The following is an 18,686-nucleotide window of genomic DNA, read 5'->3' as shown; positions in this document are numbered from 1 at the left end:
TGGACTGCAGCATGCCAGGCTTCCCTATCCATCACCAACTCCAGCAGCACACTCAAACTCCTGTCCATCAAGTCGGTGATGCCATCCAACCATCTCATCCTCTGTCATCCCCTTGTCCTCCCACCTTCAATCTTGCCCAGCATCAGGGTCTTTTCCAGTGAGTCAGCTCTCTGCATCAGGTGGCCAAAGTACTGGGGTTTCAGCTTCAGCATCAGTCCTTCCAATGAATATTCAGGACTGATTTCCTATAGGATTGACTTGTTTGATCTTCTTGCAGCCCAAGGGACTCTCAAGAGTCTTCTCCAACACCACAGTTCAAAAGCATTAATTCTTCTATGCTCAGCTTTCTTCATAGTCCAACTCTCACATCCATACATGACCACTGGAAAAACCATAGCCTTGACTAGACAGACTTTTGTTGGCAAAGTAATGTCTCTGCTTTTCAATATGCTATCTAGGTTGGTCATAACTTTCCTTCCAAGGAGTAAGTGTCTTTTAATGTGATGGCTGCAATCACCATCTGCAGTGATTTTGGAGCCCCCGCGCAAAAGTCTGACACTGTTTCCACTGTTTCCCCATCTATTTCCCATGAAGTGCCAAGATCTTTGTTTTCTGAATGCTGAGCTTTAAGCCAACGTTTTCACTCTCCTCTTTCACTTTCATCAAGAGGCTTTTTAGTTCCTCTTCACTTTCTGCCATAAGGGTGGGGTCATCTGCATATCTGAGATTATTGATATTTCTCCCGGCAATCTTGATTCCAGCTTGTGCTTCTTCCAGCCCAGCGTTTCTCATGATGTACTCTGCATATAAGTTAAATAAGCAGGGTGACAACATACAGTCTTGACGTACTCCTTTTCCTATTTGGAACCAATCTGTTGTTCCATGTCCAGTTCTAGCTGTTGCTTCCTGACCTGCATACAGATTTCTCAAGGGGCAGGTCAGGTGCTCTGGTATTCCCATCTCTTTCAGAATTTCCCACAGTTGATTGTGATCCACACAGTCAAAGGCTTTGGCATAGTCAATAAAGCAGAAATAGATGTTTTTCTGGAACTCTCTTACCTTGGACGTTACCTTGGACGTTACCTTGGACGTTACCTTGGACGAGGGGTATCTCCTCAATGCCGTCCTTCCTGACCTTGAATGTGGAGTACCCTCGTTCAAGGTAAGGGGCAGAGGCTATGCTTTGCTGGAGCAGCCATGAAGAGATATCCAACGTCCAAGGTAAGAAAAACCAAGGTAAGATAGTAAGTGTTGCCAGAGAGCATCAGAAGACAGACACACTGAAACCATAATCACAGAAAACTAGCCAGTCTAATCACACGGACCACAGCCTTGTCTAACTTAATGAAAGTAAGCCATGCCGTGTGGGGCCACCCAAGATGGGCATATCATTGTGAAGTCTGACAGAATGTGGTCCACTGGAGAAGGGAATGGCAAACCACTTCAGTATTCTTGTCTTGAGAACTCCATGAACAGTATGAAAGGCAAAATGATAGGATACTGAAAGAGGAACTCCCCAGGTCGGTGGGTGCCCAATATGCTACAGGAGATCAGTGGAGAAATAACTCCAGAAAGGATGAAGGGATGGAGCCAAAGCAAAAACAATACCCAGTTGTGGATGTGACTGGTGATAGAAGCAAGGTCTGATGCTGTAAAGAGCAATATTGCATAGGAACCTGGAATGTTAGGTCCATGAATCAAGGCAAATTGGAAGTGGTCAAATAGGAGATGGCAAGAGTGAACGTCAACATTCAAGGAATCAGGGAACTAAAATGGACTGGAATGGGTGAATTTAACTCAGATGACCATTATATCTACCACTGTAGGCAGGAATCCCTTAGAAGAAGTGGAGTAGCCATCATGGTCAACAAAAGAGTCCAAAACGCAGTACTTGGATGCAATCTCAAAAACGACAGAATGATCTCTGTTCATTTCCAAGGCAAACCATTCAATATCACAGTAATCCAAGTCTATGCCCCAACCAGTAACGCTGAAGTTGAATGAGTGATTCTATGAAGACCTACAAGACCTTTTAGAAATAACACCCAAAAAAAGATGTCCTTTTCATTATAGGGGACTGGAATGCAAAAGCAGGAAGTCAAGAAACACCTGGAGTAACAGGCAAATTTGGCCTTGGAATATGGAATGAAGCAGGGCTAAGGCTAATAGAGTTTTGCCAAGAAAACGCACTGGTCATAGCAAACACCCTCTTCCAACAACACAAGAGAAGACTCTACACATGGACGTCACCAGATGGTCAACACCAAAATCAGATGGATTATATTCTTTGCAGCCAAAGATGGAGAAGCTCTATACAGTCAGCAAAAACAAGACCGGGAGCTGACTGTGGCTCAGATCATGAACTGCTTATTGCCAAATTCAGACTTAAATTGAAGAAAGTAGGGAAAACCACTAGACCATTCAGGTTTGACCTAAATCTAATCCCTTATGATTATACAGTGGAAGTGAGAAATAGATTTAAGGGACTAGATCTGACAGACACAGTGCCTGATGAACTATGGCCGGAGGTTCGTGACATTGTACAGGAGACAGGGATCAAGACCATCCTCATGGAAAAGAAATGCAAAGAAGCAAAATGGCTGTCTGGGGAGGCCTTACAAATAGCTGTGGAAAGAAGAGAAGTGAAAAGCAAAGGAGAAAAGGAAAGATATAAGCATCTGAATGCAGAGTTCCAAAGAATAGCAAGGAGAGACAAGAAAGCCTTCCTCAGCAATCAATGCAAAGAAATAGAGGAAAACACCAGAATGGGAAAGACTAGAGATCTCTTCAAGAAAATTAGAGATACCAAGGGAACATTTCATGCGAAGACGGGCTCAATAAAGGACAGAAATGGTATGGACCTAACAGAAGCAGAAGATATTAAGAAGAGGTGGCAAGAATACACAGAACTGTACAAAAAAGATCTTCACAACCCAGATAACCACGATGGTGTGATCACTCACCTAGAGCCAGACATCCTGGAATATGAAGTAAAGTGGGCCTTAGAAAGAATCACTATGAACAAAGCTAGTGGAGGTGATGGAATTCCAGTTGAGCTATTTAAAATCCTGAAAGATGATGCTGTGAAAGTGCTGCACTCAATATGCCAGCAAATTTGGAAAACTCAGCAGTGGCCACAGGACTGGAAAAGGTCAGCTGTCATTCCAATCCCAAAGAAAGGCAATGCCAAACAAAGCTCAAACTACTGCACAATTGCAGTAAAGGTCAAAATTCTCCAAGCCAGGCTTCAGCAGCACATGAACCGTGAACTTCCAGATGTTCAAGCTGGTTTTAGAAAAGGCAGAGGAACCAGAGATCAAATTACCAACATCTGGTGGATCATCAAAAAAGCAACAGTTCCAATTCAGTTCAGTTCAGTTGCTCAGTTGTGTCTGACTCTTTGCGACCCCATGAATCACAGCACGCCAGGCCTCCCTGTTCATCTCCAACTCCCAGAGTTCACTCAAACTCACATCCATCGAGTCGGGGATACCATCCAGCCATCTCATCCTCTGTCATCCCCTTCTCCTTCTACCCTCAATCCCTCCCAGCATCAGAGTCTTTTCCAGTGAGTCAACTCTTCGCATGAGGTGGCCAAAGTACTGGAGTTTCAGCTTCAGCATCAGTCCTTCCAAAGAACACCCAGGACTGATGTCCTTTAGAATGGACTGGTTGGATCTCCTTGAAGTCCAAGGGACTCTCAAGAGTCTTCTCCAACACCACAGTTCAAAAGCATCAATTCTTCGGCGCTCAGCTCTCTTCACAGTCCAACTCTCACATCCATACATGACCACTGGAAAAACCATAGCCTTGACTAGATGGATCTTTGTTGGCAAAGTAATGTCTCTGCTTTTCAATATGCTATCTAGGTTGGTCATAACTTTCCTTCCAAGGAGTAAGTGTCTTTTAATGTGATGGCTGCAATCACCATCTGCAGTGATTTTGGAGCCCAAAAAAATAAAGTCTGACACTGTTTCCACTGTTTCCCCATCTATTTCCCATGAAGTGATGAGACCAGATGCCAAGATCTTCATTTCCTGAATGTTGAGCTTTAAGCCAACGTTTTCACTCTCCTCTTTCACTTTCATCAAGAGGCTTTTTAGTTCCTCTTCACTTTCCGCCATAAGGGTGGTGTCATCTGCATATCTGAGGTTATTGATATTTCTCCCGGCAATCTTGATTCCAGCTTATGCTTCTTCCAGCCCAGCGTTTCTCATGATGTACTCTGCATATAAGTTAAATAAGCATGGTGACAATATACAGCCTTGACGTATTCCTTTTCCTATTTGGAACCAGTCTGTTGTTCCATGTCCAGTTCTAACTGTTGCTTCCTGACCTGCATATAGGTTTCTCAAGATGCAGGTCCAGTACACTGGTATTCCCACCTCTTTCAGAATTTTCCACAGTTGATTGTGATCTACACAGTCAAAGGCTTTGGCATAGTCAATCAAGCAGAAATACATGTTTTTCTGGAACTCTATTCCTTTTTCCATAATCCAGAGGATGTTGGCAATTTGATCTCTGGTTCCTCTGCCTTTTCTAAAACCAGCTTGAACATCTGGGAGTTCACAGTTCATGTATTGCTGAAGCCTGGCTTGGAGAATTTTGACCTTTACTTTACTAGTGTGTGAGATGAGTGCAATTGTGCAGTAGTTTGAGCATTCTTTGGCATTGCCTTTCTTTGGGATTGGTTGACAACTGACCTTTTCCAGTCCTGTGGCCACTGCTGAGTTTTCCAAATTTCCAATTTGAGGAAGGCTTTCTTATCTCTCCTTGCTATTCTTTGGAACTCTGCATTCAGATGCTTATATCTTTCCTTTTCTCCTTTGCTTTTCACTTCTCTTCTTTCCACAGCTATTTGTAAGGCCTCCCCAGACAGCCATTTTGCTTCTTTGCATTTCTTTTCCATGAGGATGGTCTTGATCCCTGTCTCCTGTACAATGTCACGAACCTCTGGCCATAGTTCATCAGGCACTGTGTCTGTCAGATCTAGTCCCTTAAATCTATTTCTCACTTCCACTATATAACCATAAGGGATTAGATTTAGGTCAAACCTGAATGGTCTAGTGGTTTTCCCTACTTTCTTCAATTTAAGTCTGAATTTGGCAATAAGCAGTTCATGATCTGAGCCACAGTCAGCTCCCGGTCTTGTTTTTGCTGACTGTATAGAGCTTCTCCATCTTTGGCTGCAAAGAATATAATCCATCTGATTTTGGTGTTGACCATCTGGTGACGTCCATGTGTAGAGTCTTCTCTTGTGTTGTTGGAAGAGGGTGTTTGCTATGACCAGTGCGTTTTCTTGGCAAAACTCTATTAGCCTTAGCCCTGCTTCATTCCATATTCCAAGGCCAAATTTGCCTGTTACTCCAGGTGTTTCTTGACTTCCTGCTTTTGCATTCCAGTCCCCTATAATGAAAAGGACATCTTTTTTTGGGTGTTATTTCTAAAAGGTCTTGTAGGTCTTCATAGAATCACTCATTCAACTTCAGCGTTACTGGTTGGGGCATAGACTTGGATTACTGTGATATTGAATGGTTTGCCTTGGAAATGAACAGAGATCATTCTGTCGTTTTTGAGATTGCATCCAAGTACTGCGTTTTGGACTCTTTTGTTGACCATGATGGCTACTCCACTTCTTCTAAGGGATTCCTGCCTACAGTGGTAGATATAATGGTCATCTGAGTTAAATTCACCCATTCCAGTCCATTTTAGTTCTCTGATTCCTTGAATGTCGACGTTCACTCTTGCCATCTCCTATTTGACCACTTCCAATTTGCCTTGATTCATGGACCTAACATTCCAGGTTCCTATGCAATATTGCTCTTTACAGCATCAGACCTTGCTTCTATCACCAGTCACATCCACAACTGGGTATTGTTTTTGCTTTGGCTCCATCCCTTCATCCTTTCTGGAGTTATTTCTCCACTGATCTCCTGTAGCATATTGGGCACCCACCGACCTGGGGAGTTCCTCTTTCAGTATCCTATCATTTTGCCTTTCATACTGTTCATGGAGTTCTCAAGACAAGAATACTGAAGTGGTTTGCCATTCCCTTCTCCCGTGGACCACATGCTGTCAGACCTCTCCACCATGACCTGTTGGTCTTGGGTGGCCCCACACGGCATGGCTTACTTTCATTAAGTTAGACAAGGCTGTGGTCCATGTGATTAGATTGGCTAGTTTTCTGTGATTATGGTTTCAGTATGTCTGCCCTCTGATGCCCTCTCGCAACACCTACCGTCTTACTGTAATAACCCATTGAAAAAGTATATAGCTGCCTTGTTTAGACTAGCAAGGGGGGCATATTCCATTCCCCTTCTGATGTCTATGTCAGAAGGTTTCTCTCTCCCTTTTTATTCTTTAATAAACTCTGCTACACAAAAGCTTTTGACTGATCAAGGCTGGTCCCTGGTCCCTGGTCCTGAAGCTAAATCTTCTTCGGCAATCAGGAATCCAACACCACAAGCAATGAGTCGCTGCAGGAATTCATCTGCCCTCCTATATACAATACCTAGCTCAGTGCCTGACCGCCAAAGAGGGGCACAATGAATACTTGCGAATTTAACTGCTGACCAACCCCGAGGTCAGAAATTTTGGTCTTCTGTATCCTTAGTGTCTAGCATACAGTAGGTGATCAAAGAATACTGCTGTTGCTTAGTCCTTCAGTTGTGTCCGACTCTGTGGGATGGCTCCCCCCCGCCCCACACCCCGTGCCAAGGACTGTAGCCCACCAGGCTCCTCTGTCTATCGTGATTCTTCAGGCAAGAATACTGGAGAGGGTTGCCCATGCCCCCTTCCAGAGGATCTTCCTGACCCTGGGATCTAACCCAGGTCTCCGGCATTGCAGGCAGATTCTTTACCACTGAGCCACCAGGGAAACCCCTCAGACAACACTACTGAATGAATAAAGATACTAAGAGCACAGGTTTCGCTAGGGCACTGCAGAGCTCCAGGGGACAGGAAGGGCTGGTGGCGCCGGTCACTCGCTGGAGCTGCCCTGGGCTCCTTCGGAGAGCATTCCACCGCTTGCTCAGCTGCAGCGCAGGCCAGACACTGCAGGCGGTGCTTAAACTTTTCCTCCCCCTCCAAAAAAATTATTTGTATATGTTCAGTTCAGTTCAGTCGCTCAGTCGTGTCCAACTCTTTGCGACCCCATGAACTGCAGCACGCCAGGCCTCCCTGTCCGTCACCAACTCCTGGAGTACGCACTCCTAAATATATGTTTATACACACACACATTACCTACATTAATACCTAAAAATATTCACACTCCATATCCAGGTATGTGTATATATAAAATAGGTAAATATATAACTATAAGTAAATTAATACGTGTACAGCCTTAACTCGGAACTGCGAGAGTGGCGCGGAGTACGAAGACTGAGGACGCCCCTTCGCCCCTCCAGGACTGCAGCAGCGAAGCGGCGCGGCCCCGGCGCGGCTTGGCCCTTCCGGCTTGCCGTCCGCCGCCGCCTCTGCCATTGGTTGGGCTCCAAGCATCTGACTGGAGCGGCGGGGCCAGGGAGCTTCTAGGATGGCGGCGTCCGCGGCGCTGATCCTGCGGGAGAGCCCCAGGTAGCCCCGGCTGGGCGCGGGGGGACAGCGGTCACCGGGGTGGCGCGGGCAGGGCCGGCCCGAGGACGCTGCTGCTGTCTGTGGTCGGGGCGCCGGGCCGGCGGAGTCGCTGTGCGGGCCCCGCGGGAATGCGGGGCCCTGGGCGCCAACACCTGCACCGTGGTTCACTTGCGTGGGCTTACACTGGGTCAGACAGCTGAAGTCAGTGCGTCAGTGTCTCGTCACTGTCACTGTTCCCCGAGGCTGGTGTCACTGGTACCCAAGCCATCCTGCAGGAGTTCTGAAATCACGTGACGAGGTGTTCCCTTTCCTTTTTCAATACTTTTCAGACTTTCTGATTATGAGAAAGACTCCCATTGGTCCTGCTGCTGCTGCTGCTAAGTCGCTCAGTCGTGTCCGACTCTTAGCGACCCCATGGACTGCAGCCTACCAGGCTCCTCCGTCCATGGGATTTTCCAGGCAAGAGTACTGGAGTAGGGTGCCATTGCCTTCTCCCATTGGTCCTGAGTGGTCATTAATACTTAACACGTGTTAATACACCTTTTCAATCAAGATCGAATAGGCCCCAGGCCGGGAGTTTTTTGGCTGGTAACAGCATCTGACCAGAATTTGGTAACATTGCTTTTGTTTTCCCTTGATTTACCTTTTGTTCATTTAGATATTTAGTTCATATCTATGCATGGTAGGTAAGGTCGGTGGTCTATAGTGGTGATATAAGTGAAGTCGCTCAGTCGTGCCCTACTTTTTGTGACCCCATGGACAGTGAGTGGCCTGCACCAAGCTTCTTCGTCCATGGGATTTTCCAGGCAAGAGTACTGGAGTGGGTTGCCATTTCCTTCTCTAGGTGATATAAAGTTCTACTTTAAAATAAAATTAGGCAAAAATGATTCCATTTAATGAAAGATAAATAATAGTGAACGTGGTGGGTGGATGCAGAAAAGTGCAGAAGTATCACTGAGTCTGGAGAATAACTTCTTTGTGCATAGTGTTAGTTGCTCAGTCGTGTCCGACTCTGCACCCCATGAACTGTAGCCTGCCAGCCTCCTCTGTCCATGGAATTCTCCAGGCAGGAATACTGGAGTGGGTTGCCATTCCCTTCTGTTGGGATCTTCCCAACCCAGGGGTCGAACCTGGGTCTGCTGCATTGCAGGTAGATTCTTTACGGTCTGAGCCACCAGGGAAGCCCATCTTGTGACGCGAGAAGAATCTGTTTGAAGAGAGTTGTCATTTTGAAGTTTTTCCTTCTTTGATTGCATTCTGACAGCCAATTCCTTTTCTCACACCAGTGTCCTGGGTAACACACCACATCAGTAAACCATATCCAGCGGTGGTGCAGTAGAATTGTTCTTATCACATAATTTAAAGTTGGTTACAGTTTAAGCAGGGTTTTAAAACAACTGGGACTTAGTGACCCCGAATGATATTGTATGTTAATGTTTTTTTTTTTAAATTCTCTTATCTGCAAAACATCAGTCTTTTTATCTGTTTTTGGTGTAACTGCCACTTCCCTCCCTCCACTCTTTTCAGAGTTCTGTTTTGAGTTACATGAATACATAAACTCCCACTCCTAAATTGATACTGTCCCCCACAGAGTACAAGTTTTCCCAAGTAGTTTGCCTGGCCCAGAAGAAAGAGAAAATTTGCCAAATAGACCTTTTCAACAGAGGTACTTATGGGATATCTTTTGGAAATGTCCTGTCTTCTTTGCTGGACATCATCTGTTTTTCTTTATTTCACTCAGACTTAGCTTTATAGCAATCAGTTGTTGAGATGAAAACTTACAGTCAACTGTACTTAGAGCAATGACAGTACCACTTGGGGAAAACATATTTTAAAACTTTGTTTTATGAATTTCTTTAGCATGAAAAAAGCAGTGTCCCTGATAAATGAAATAGATATAGGAAGATTTCCACGACTGCTCACCCGAATTCTTCAAAAACTTCACCTGAAGGTTTGTATGTTTGCAGTATTATCGCTTATAATTTGTTCTTATGATTCTACTGCAAATCCAGGTTTCCACTTGAATAACTTTTTGCAAGGTATTGTTCTCCAGCAAATTTGATGAATATCCTATGATCAAAAGTTTGGGAAGTTCTGTTTTCATTCAAAATAATTTTTTAAAATATTATGGAACTTAGCAGAGTATATTTTATGGTAGCATTAATAGTAAATATTTAAAGGTGGCTATTGTGTGCAGAATTTTCCATATGTGTTTTTTTCCCATATGTATTTGACCATGGAATTGTTTTATCATGGTATTTATTTTGGGATTAAGACTCTGTGGAACATGCTTTGGGAAAATTCTGATAGTACGATTTCATTCTTCCTCTTAAAAATAATTCTGTAGTCTTGCTGTCAACCAGCAAGACTCTCTTCCACTTTTATTTCAAGGGTGTGGTTATCTTGAAAGTATTGATAATTAGTAATTCACTACTTGGTCACCAGTCTTAGTTAACTTCTTTATCAGGTTCTAGAAGAATTATGAAAATCAGACGTAAGAAATACTTGATTCATTACAAGAAACTAATCCAAATGAATCTTTGAAATATAACTGTTCACTCAGAGAAATAAAACCTGTAGCCTCTGGAATTTGGTGTATTTGTTACATCACAATGAAACTTATACCTACTTACACCTAAGTTTATTGGCAATGGAGAAAAAACAAGTTAAAGCCTATTGATATGTCCTTTTTTAAATTAAAATATAGTTAATTTACAATGTTATATTTCAAGTATAAGGCAAAGTTATTGATATATATATGTATTCTTTTTCAGATTATCTTTCATTATAGGTTATTATAATATGTTGAGTATAGTTCTTTGTACTATGCGGTAGGTCCTTGTTTATCTATTTTATGTATAGTGTTGTGTATGTTAATCCCCAAATCCTAATTTATCTCCCTCCACATCCCCATTTGGTAACTGTAAGTTTTTTTTTTCCTATGTCTTGGTATATTTTTCCTTAAAACTGTTTCAAAAACATAGGACTTCCCTGTAGCTCAAATGGTAAAGAATCTGCTTGCAATGCAGGAGACCAGGGTTTGATTCCTGGGTCAGGAAGATCCTCTGGAGAGGGTTATGGCAATCTACACCAGTATTCTTGCCTGGAGAATCCCGTGGACAGAGGAGACTGGTGGGGTAGTCTCTGGGGTCGCAAAGAGTTGGACATGACTGAGCAACTAACACACAGTGTAATCCAATATACTTTGTTTACAAAAGTCTAGAATGGGTGCCATACATTTCAGAAAGATTGTTTTTAAAACTTTAAAAGTTATTTGATAGATTGACTTGTGGGTACCACCATATTTCCCCATTATGATAGAGAGGTCTTGTATTAAAATAAAGGACAATTACAGGTGTAAACCCCAGCATATAGAAATGTGTGAGGATTTTTGTTGTTGTTACAATGTGTTTAGGATGCTGCTGGCATTTAATGCCCTGGGATGTTAAATGTGTTAATACTGTGCAGCGCAGTCCTGAACAAAGAAGAATTCACCCCATCTCTGAACAAAAAAAGAAAAAGGGTAGCTTATCTCTGAAAATGCGTTTATTTTATACTTAATGTAAGCTGGAGGACTTCTTACAACTTAAGTTTATCAGGTTTGTACGCTTTAAATTACGGTGTATGCAGACTACTAGTACCATATGTTCTTCCTCGGTGGTGGTGTGTGTGTATGCCTGTGTTTGAAAGTCAGAGCTTGGATTTTGGACCAAAGGCCTCTCTCCTCTCTAAAGCCATGCTCTGAGTTGAAAATGAAAGTGAAAGTCGCTCAGTCGTGTCTCACTCTTTGCGACCCCATGGAATTCTCCAGGTCAGAATACTGCAGTGGGTAGCCGTCCCTTCTCCAGGAGATCTTCCCAACCCAGGGATCGAACCCAGGTCTCCCTCATTGCAGGCGGATTTTTTCCAGCTGAGCCACCAGGGAAGCAATTGCCTTTATAATTATTTCGATAATATTCTGCCTTCGTAGAGAAGAAATTCTCTATAACTTTCTGAGGAATTAGTTCACTCATTATGCATGTTAAGAAAATGAATTCTTTAAAAAAAAAGAAGAAGAAATGTTGAAAGAATGGATTTTTTGATTTGCCCTTTTTGTGCCTTTGAAGTTCAAAATAGAGTGCTTAAATTGTTTAAATAACATTTATGTTTTAATAACAAACTATTTCACAGTTTATGAGTGTTTGTTTTAAGACATCTAAACAGTGTGGATGAACTGAAATGGCCCCTTGGTTAACTCTTGCTTCTTTCTCCACCTTAGTTTTTTCCTGTTAGTTATCTATTGCTGAATTGCAAATTTCCCCCAAATTTAGCAGCTTAAAACAACAATAATCATTTATTGTCTCTCACACCTCCTCTAAGTAAAGAATTTAGCAGTGGCTTGGCCGGGTGTCTCTGACTTGGGGTTCTCATGAAATTGCTGCCAGCTTCTGGTGGAGGCAGTTGTTACCTGAAGTGTTGACTGGGCTTGGCGGATTTCCTTCTAATATGGCTAGCTGGCGGCAGCTGTGGTTCCTTGTCACGTGGGCCTTTGCTCCTGACACGGGTGGAGGTTGGCTTCTTCTAGAATGAGTGGTCCAGGAGAGGACGGTGCTGTCCTTTTTATGACCTAACCTTGAATATCACATAACTTCATTTTCACTATATTCTTCTTCTTAAAAGTCAGTCAGTCAGTCTGACTCATATTCAAGGAAGAGGAACTTAGGCTCCCATCTTTTGAATGGAGGTGTGTTAAAGAATCTGCAGATGTGAGAAAACCATCGCACCTCCCTCGAAGCTGTCTTTGTTGTTGATTTGATTTTTATCTTTCCAGGTCTTTTTTTCAAGTATTAATAAATACAGATGTGCCCACGTATGTGCATGCATACACACATACAACTGTTTGGTTTCTAAATAAATGTTTTCATAAGTGGCATTGTACTGTGTGTATTGCCCTACTGTTTACCTTTTCCACTTATCACTTATACCAGAAATCTTTCCTTGTCAGTCCATATAGTGCTTATTCTTTTTAGCTATTGGTTTTCCTTTTTACCTGTATATATATATATATGTTTATGTGTGCTGTGCTTAGTTGCTCAGTTGTGTCCGACTCTTTGCAACCCCATCAACTGTAGCCCACCAGGCTCCTCTGTTCATGGGATTCTCCAGACAAGAATATTGGAGTGGGTTGCCATTCCCTTCTCCAGAGGATCTTCCCAATCTCTTGCATTGCAAGCAGATTCTTTACCGTATGAGCTACAGGGAAGTTCTATGTTCTGTGTTTATGGTGTATGCTTTTTAAATATATAGAAAATTAACATCCACTTTCCATTAAAAAGTTAAGTTTCTTGGATCTCTGATTTTATAAACCTGGGCCTTAAATTTTTCTCCCATTGAGAGGATAAAAATGAATATATCTCTTTAACTTTTTCAGTGCCCAGATATGTGTGGGTTACTTTTGGTATAGAGGAAGAAGTTAGCCTGCTGCTGTTCAGAAGCAAATACCATGACTTACATTTAATGTTTATCTGCCCAGGGTTGTTGTTAGATCAAGATGTTGAATATGTGTTTGGAACTTTGTTTTGTAGCTGTATTCTGCATTTGTTGTTCTGTTCACATATTTTAAGCTCCACCTTATTTTAAGGGTGTATATCTCATGTAGTAGTGACTGGGGGGAGATAAATGTTCCCTTGTTCTCCTTAACTCCAAACCACTTTATTAATATAATGCTCCTGAAGATCTTGAGAATGTTCCTTTTTTTGCTCTCTTTTTAAAAAAAATCTCCCTTTCTTGCACATATTGAGGACACTGAAGTTTATTTTTCTGTGTGCCCAGTCACTATCTATATTTTGTCAAAAACACCTCATTTGGTGTATGTTAAAAGGAATCAGACACACTTGGAAGTTAGATTGTACATATCCACTGAATTTAATGCAACATGTGTTTCAGTGATTATATGTGAGTAATACTGTTATTCTGTTCCTTATATTGATAAAACTCTGGTACTGTAGGTCATTATTTCAAGAAGGTATGTGGTAGTCACAGAAACTCTGGAACTTTAAAATCAAAACACTGGTCTTGAGGTAAGTGACTGACATTTTAGCCAAATTGGGTTCATGCTTTTCTTAGTCAGAAAATAGTAAAGGATGGAGTTCCGGTGACTGACCTTCCCAAACCAAAAATGTGATAGTTCTGAGCTGCACTTCTAAGAGTTCTAAGCTTCACCTCACTGCTGCTTCACTACAAGAATGCAGTTGTAATTTTGTATCTCATCCTAAGCTGTCAAGGCAGGGACTCATGATACTTCTGAAACTTCTCCATGAAGCTGCTGGGGAGAGGCAGCAACTGGGAAAGTTGTTTTTGGTATGTGGGGATAAAGTATTTTTATTTGAAAGCAGTTCTAATAGTGTACATTTTTCATGTGTGAAAAACCAGTCTTTGGATCAAGGAGATTATTTTGGAAATGGAAGAAAGACTAGCCATGAGGCTGTACTCAGATGCTTCACTTCTGTTTTTCACATATTGCTTATGAAAGTAATGCGTGCAATGTGTAAGTTTTCGAAAATATTACAACTATCAAAAAGATTTCTTGATTTATGTGTACTCTTGTAGTAACCCATTCTTTTGCAGAACTCATTAAAATGGAAATTAGTGGAATCATTGTTTGTTGGTAAGGTCTTTCTAACTAGAGCATAGTACACCGGAGGACACGAACCATCTGTGTAGTGCATAGACAATACTCAGTAAATGTGTTTTGTTGTTCAGTTGCTAAGTCATGTCCAACACTGCGACCCCATGGACTGCAGCATGCCAGGCTTCCCTGTCCTATTTGTTTGTTTTACTTGTTTGTATTTCTGCGGTAACAGTTGTGATTTCTCTCTTTGATTTCTTATGTTGTTTATTTGGGTCTTCTCTCTGTTCTTCTTGGTGAGCCTGGCCAGAGGTTTGTAAATCTTGTTTACCCTTTCAAAGAACCAACTCTTGGTTTTACTGATTTTTTTTTCTATTTAAAAAAATTTTCTTATTTATTTTCTCTCTGATCTTTATTAGCTCCTTCCTTCTGCTGACTTTACATTTTGTTCTTCTTTTTCTAATTCTGTTAGGTGGTGGGTTAGGTTGTTAATTTGAAAGTTTTCTTATTTCTTAAAGAAGGCCTGTATCACTGTGAACTTCTATCTAAGAACTGCTTTTGCTGCATCCCTTAATCCATTGACTTTTAACAGAATAATACTAAGGCTCAAACTAGTTGCCACCTCTCTATCTGATGGGAATCTTGGTGGTAGGTAATGGAGGATGTAGATAAAGGTTCTTAAGGTTAATGGATTTTATCTCTTTAATCCTGCCACTTATAAATGCTGACAGGGGCTTAATGCTGGGTAAGGTCATATATGGGGAGAGGTTTTGAGGTGTGTTCAGGGGAGGAAAGAAAGAGCTAACAAGGGAAAGGAACTCCCAGGTATTTTCTATCTCAAAATACTATTCTCTTAAATGAAGATTTTGCTTGGATTCTTAGAAAAGTTGCTGGGACCCATTATAATTGGTTAGTATTATTACAGAGAAGGTGCTCTCCTTCACAATGTTTTATTTATTTTTTAAAAGATTTTATTTTATATTGGAGTATAGTTGATTTATAGTGTTACAAGTGAGTGATGAAGGTGAAAGAGGAGAGTGAAAAAGCTGGCTTAAAACTCAGCATTCAAAAAACTGAGATCATGGCGTCCAGTCCCATCACTTTACAGCAAATAGATGGGGAAAAAATGAGAATAGTGACAGACTTTATTTTCTTGGGCTCCAAAATCACTGCAGATGGTGACTGCAGCCATGAAATTAAAAGACTCTTGCTCCTTGGAAGAAAAGCTATGACCAACTTAGATAGCAGATTAAAAAGCAGAGTCATCACTTTGCTGACAAAAGTCCATCTAGCCAAAGCTATAGTTTTTCCAGTAGTCCAATAGTCATGCACGGATGTGAGTTGGACCATCAAGAAGGCTGAGCACTGAAAAATTGATGCTTTCGAAGTGTGGTGCTGGAGAAGACTCTTGAAAGTCCTTTGGATAGCAAGGAGATCAAAGCAGTCAATCCTAAAGGAAATCAGTCCTGAATATTGATTGGAAGGACTGATGCTGAAGCTGAAACTCCAATACTTTGGCCACCTGATGTGAAGAGCTGACTCATTGGGGAAGACCCTGATGCTGGGAAAGACTGAAGGCAGGAGGAGAAGGGGGTGACGAAGGATGACATGGTTGGATGGCATCATTGACTCAATGGACGTGAGTTTGGGCAAACTCTGGGAAATGGTGAAGGTGAGAGAAGCCTGGCATACTGCAGTCCATGTGGTGCCAGAGTTGGACATGACTTAGCCACTGAACAACAGTAAATTCTTAACATTTTAGGGCTTTACTTTGTAGTATTGTATTTTCTAAATGTCTGTTTTTCATGTTATTATTTTCCACCTCCTATAAATCATAGAACTTAAGATTTTTTTTTAAAAATGAAATTTGTTTGGCAAGATCCAAATAATGAACTGTTCTGTGATTTTAAGATATTGAAATTTACAGACACATCAGTTTGTTTCAATGATGAATTTACTTTTTTCTTTCAAGTTCTCATTTTCATATGAATAAATGAATCCTCTGTTCAGTATCTGAATTTTGAATACCTGAATGTATGCTAATAGGTTGCTTTTTGTGTTGTAGGCTGAAAGTAGTTTCAGTGAAGAAGAGGAAGAAAAACTTCAAGTTGCATTTTCTCTAGAGAAGCAAGATCTTCACCTAGTTCTTGAAACAATATCATTCATTTTAGAACAGGTATTTTTATTGCCCCCAAACGGCCTAACCATGATTTTTATTTACTACATGTTTGTGTTGCTGTGACATCTATTGCATTTTAGCTTATTTTTCTAAAGTGTATAGGTAAAAGCTGTGAATATGTTTTATCAAAAATTTTGATGTGGTAAAAAGTATTTGAATGTGTGTGTTTTTTTTTCTCATGGTATTGCATTCTACAACACTGTCTTAGTGTTGAATAGCATGAGTAAAGTATTAATATTTGACATTATGAATCAAGACTTCACTGACTTGAGACAGTTGAAAAAGATTTAAATTTATTGTTACTTGGTATAGTAATTTGGAAAAATGCACACATTTTATTTAAGAAATTTAATAATTGATTTTGAGAATTTATTTGACTAGGATGATAACTAAAACATTTAGAAAAGAAATAGTTGTCAAAGGACATTTTGTTATAGTATTTCTTCCTACTGAGCTGCCCTTCTGCATCCCTTCTTTACATCTAAATTCAGTTCATTGTTTAAGTTCCCTTCAGATCACATCTCCTCCCGCTGCAGCCTGGACCCCTTATACTCGCAGTCCTCCCCTTATTTTGATTCCTTTTATGCTTGGCTCATCATGGTTGAGCCCATTGTTAGTCTTTTCATTATTTCATGTATGTCAGTTACATCTCCTTCACGAGGTTTTGAATTTGTGGGGGGCTAGGATCACATTTTTGGTGCATTGTAGCACATTGCTAGGCTAAATCTATTAAGAATCTAAAAGTAGATTCTTAATAAATTCCTGTTGTTTGATTAAGTAGAAGAATACACTTGTGAAATAAAAATTTGAACAGTACTGCAGCTTTTGGGCATTCTAGTGAACAGATACTGTTGAGGACAAAATGCTAGGCTCTACTACATGCAGACTTATACAGATTGCAGATCATAAAGATGACTGTGTTCTTGTCCTTGGTGGACCTTCCGTAGAAGAAAAGGATAACCAGACCAGACAGAACAGCATGGGGTTTATGAGAAAATTGTTTCATCGTAATGTAAAAAATAGAACAGGTATCGCTATGAAAAAAGTTTTCAATTTTTTATTATGTATTTACCTGGGAAGTTGGTAGATGAAGATGGTTTTGAGAAAGTGTTTCTTGGAAAAATTGCGTTAGTTGGGAAACAAAACCACTGTGTACTTATTTGAAATAATTAAGTGAAATAAGGAAATTAAATTTTAACTAGGATGCCATTTACATAACTGGAGCAAAGAAGTTTTTCTGATAAGTAGATTTAGTATTACTTAAACCACAGGCAAAAATGAAGTTCAGTGTGAATAATTTGGGCCCTTTAATTCTGAATTTTCCACCTTTGGTTGTGTATATTGTTATTTGTAAAATAATAAAAAATGTATGCAATAGAAATATAAAATTTTTAAAAATTTAAAGCATTTGAAGTAATGTTGCATTTAATTATAGCTCAGGATCTCTGTGTGAGCATTAGGGATATATGTAGCTTTTTTCCTCTTTACTAGGCGGTGTATCACAACGTGAAGCCAGCTGCTTTGCAGCAGCAGTTAGAGAGCATTCATCTTGGACAAGACAAAGCAGAAGCTTTTGCCAGTGCTTGGTCTTCTATGGGTCAAGAAATGATTGAAAAATTCAGGCAGAGGATTCTTGCTCCCCACAAGGTACAGGATATATTACTCAAAGGATATTTTTCAGTAATGAATGGCATAAATTACTATACCTAAAGTTTTTAAAGTGATAATTTTTGTAAAGAGGTAAATCAGGCAATAGAAAGTATGTATATGATATTCCTATAAAAGTATTTCCATGCATATTCGCTACCACAATGTGATTTACTTTTAATTGCCAATTTCAAATATGCTTCTATAACTTTCGGATAGGAATGACACCTTTTTTTCCTTCCGAGTCCTTGGTCAGAGTTGGTTATTCTGTTAACTGTGTATCTTATGTATAAGACTTACTATAATTTTAAAAAGTATTTATTTATTTATTTGACTGTGCCAGGTCTTAGTTGCAGCATGCAAACTCTTAGTTGTGGGATCTAGTTCCCAGACCAGGGATCATACCAGGGCCCCCTTAGTTGAGGGCTTAGAGTCTTAGCTTCTGGACCACCAGGGAAGTCCCAGACTTATTATTACTGAATCACATGCTTATTTATTTTTGTGTGTTGGTATTAGGGCCTAGCAGAATGCCTTGTATGCGGAAAGTGCTCAGCATTTGTTGAATAGCCAATAGTAAGCAAAATGAACTCTGGGAAAAATGTAAAATTATAGCAGTATCACAAAGCTCCTTAATAACCTCTGCGTGTGTGTGTGCGTGCTAAGTCGCTTCAGTCATGT

The 18,686-nt window shown here is 40.7% G+C and overlaps 1 protein-coding gene across 2 annotated transcripts in view; it reads left to right on the top strand.

Annotated features, from left to right (window-relative positions):
- The first annotated feature begins 7,522 nt into the window (after nucleotides 1–7,522).
- Nucleotides 7,523–18,686, top strand: part of COMMD10 (COMM domain containing 10) — a 179,365-nt gene continuing 168,201 nt past the window's right edge. For both annotated transcript variants that reach the window (XM_052643870.1, XM_052643871.1), the window contains exons 1-4: nucleotides 7,523–7,575; nucleotides 9,436–9,526; nucleotides 16,248–16,358; nucleotides 17,853–18,008. In XM_052643870.1, coding sequence (XP_052499830.1) covers nucleotides 7,535–7,575; nucleotides 9,436–9,526; nucleotides 16,248–16,358; nucleotides 17,853–18,008 — 399 coding nt within the window. In that variant the 5' untranslated portion in view covers nucleotides 7,523–7,534. The remainder of the gene's footprint in view (nucleotides 7,576–9,435; nucleotides 9,527–16,247; nucleotides 16,359–17,852; nucleotides 18,009–18,686) is intronic.

This window comes from Budorcas taxicolor, chromosome 7, assembly GCF_023091745.1.
Source record: "Budorcas taxicolor isolate Tak-1 chromosome 7, Takin1.1, whole genome shotgun sequence".
Taxonomy (NCBI): Eukaryota; Metazoa; Chordata; class Mammalia; order Artiodactyla; family Bovidae; genus Budorcas; species Budorcas taxicolor.
This window is presented reverse-complemented; position numbering and strand designations above follow the sequence as displayed.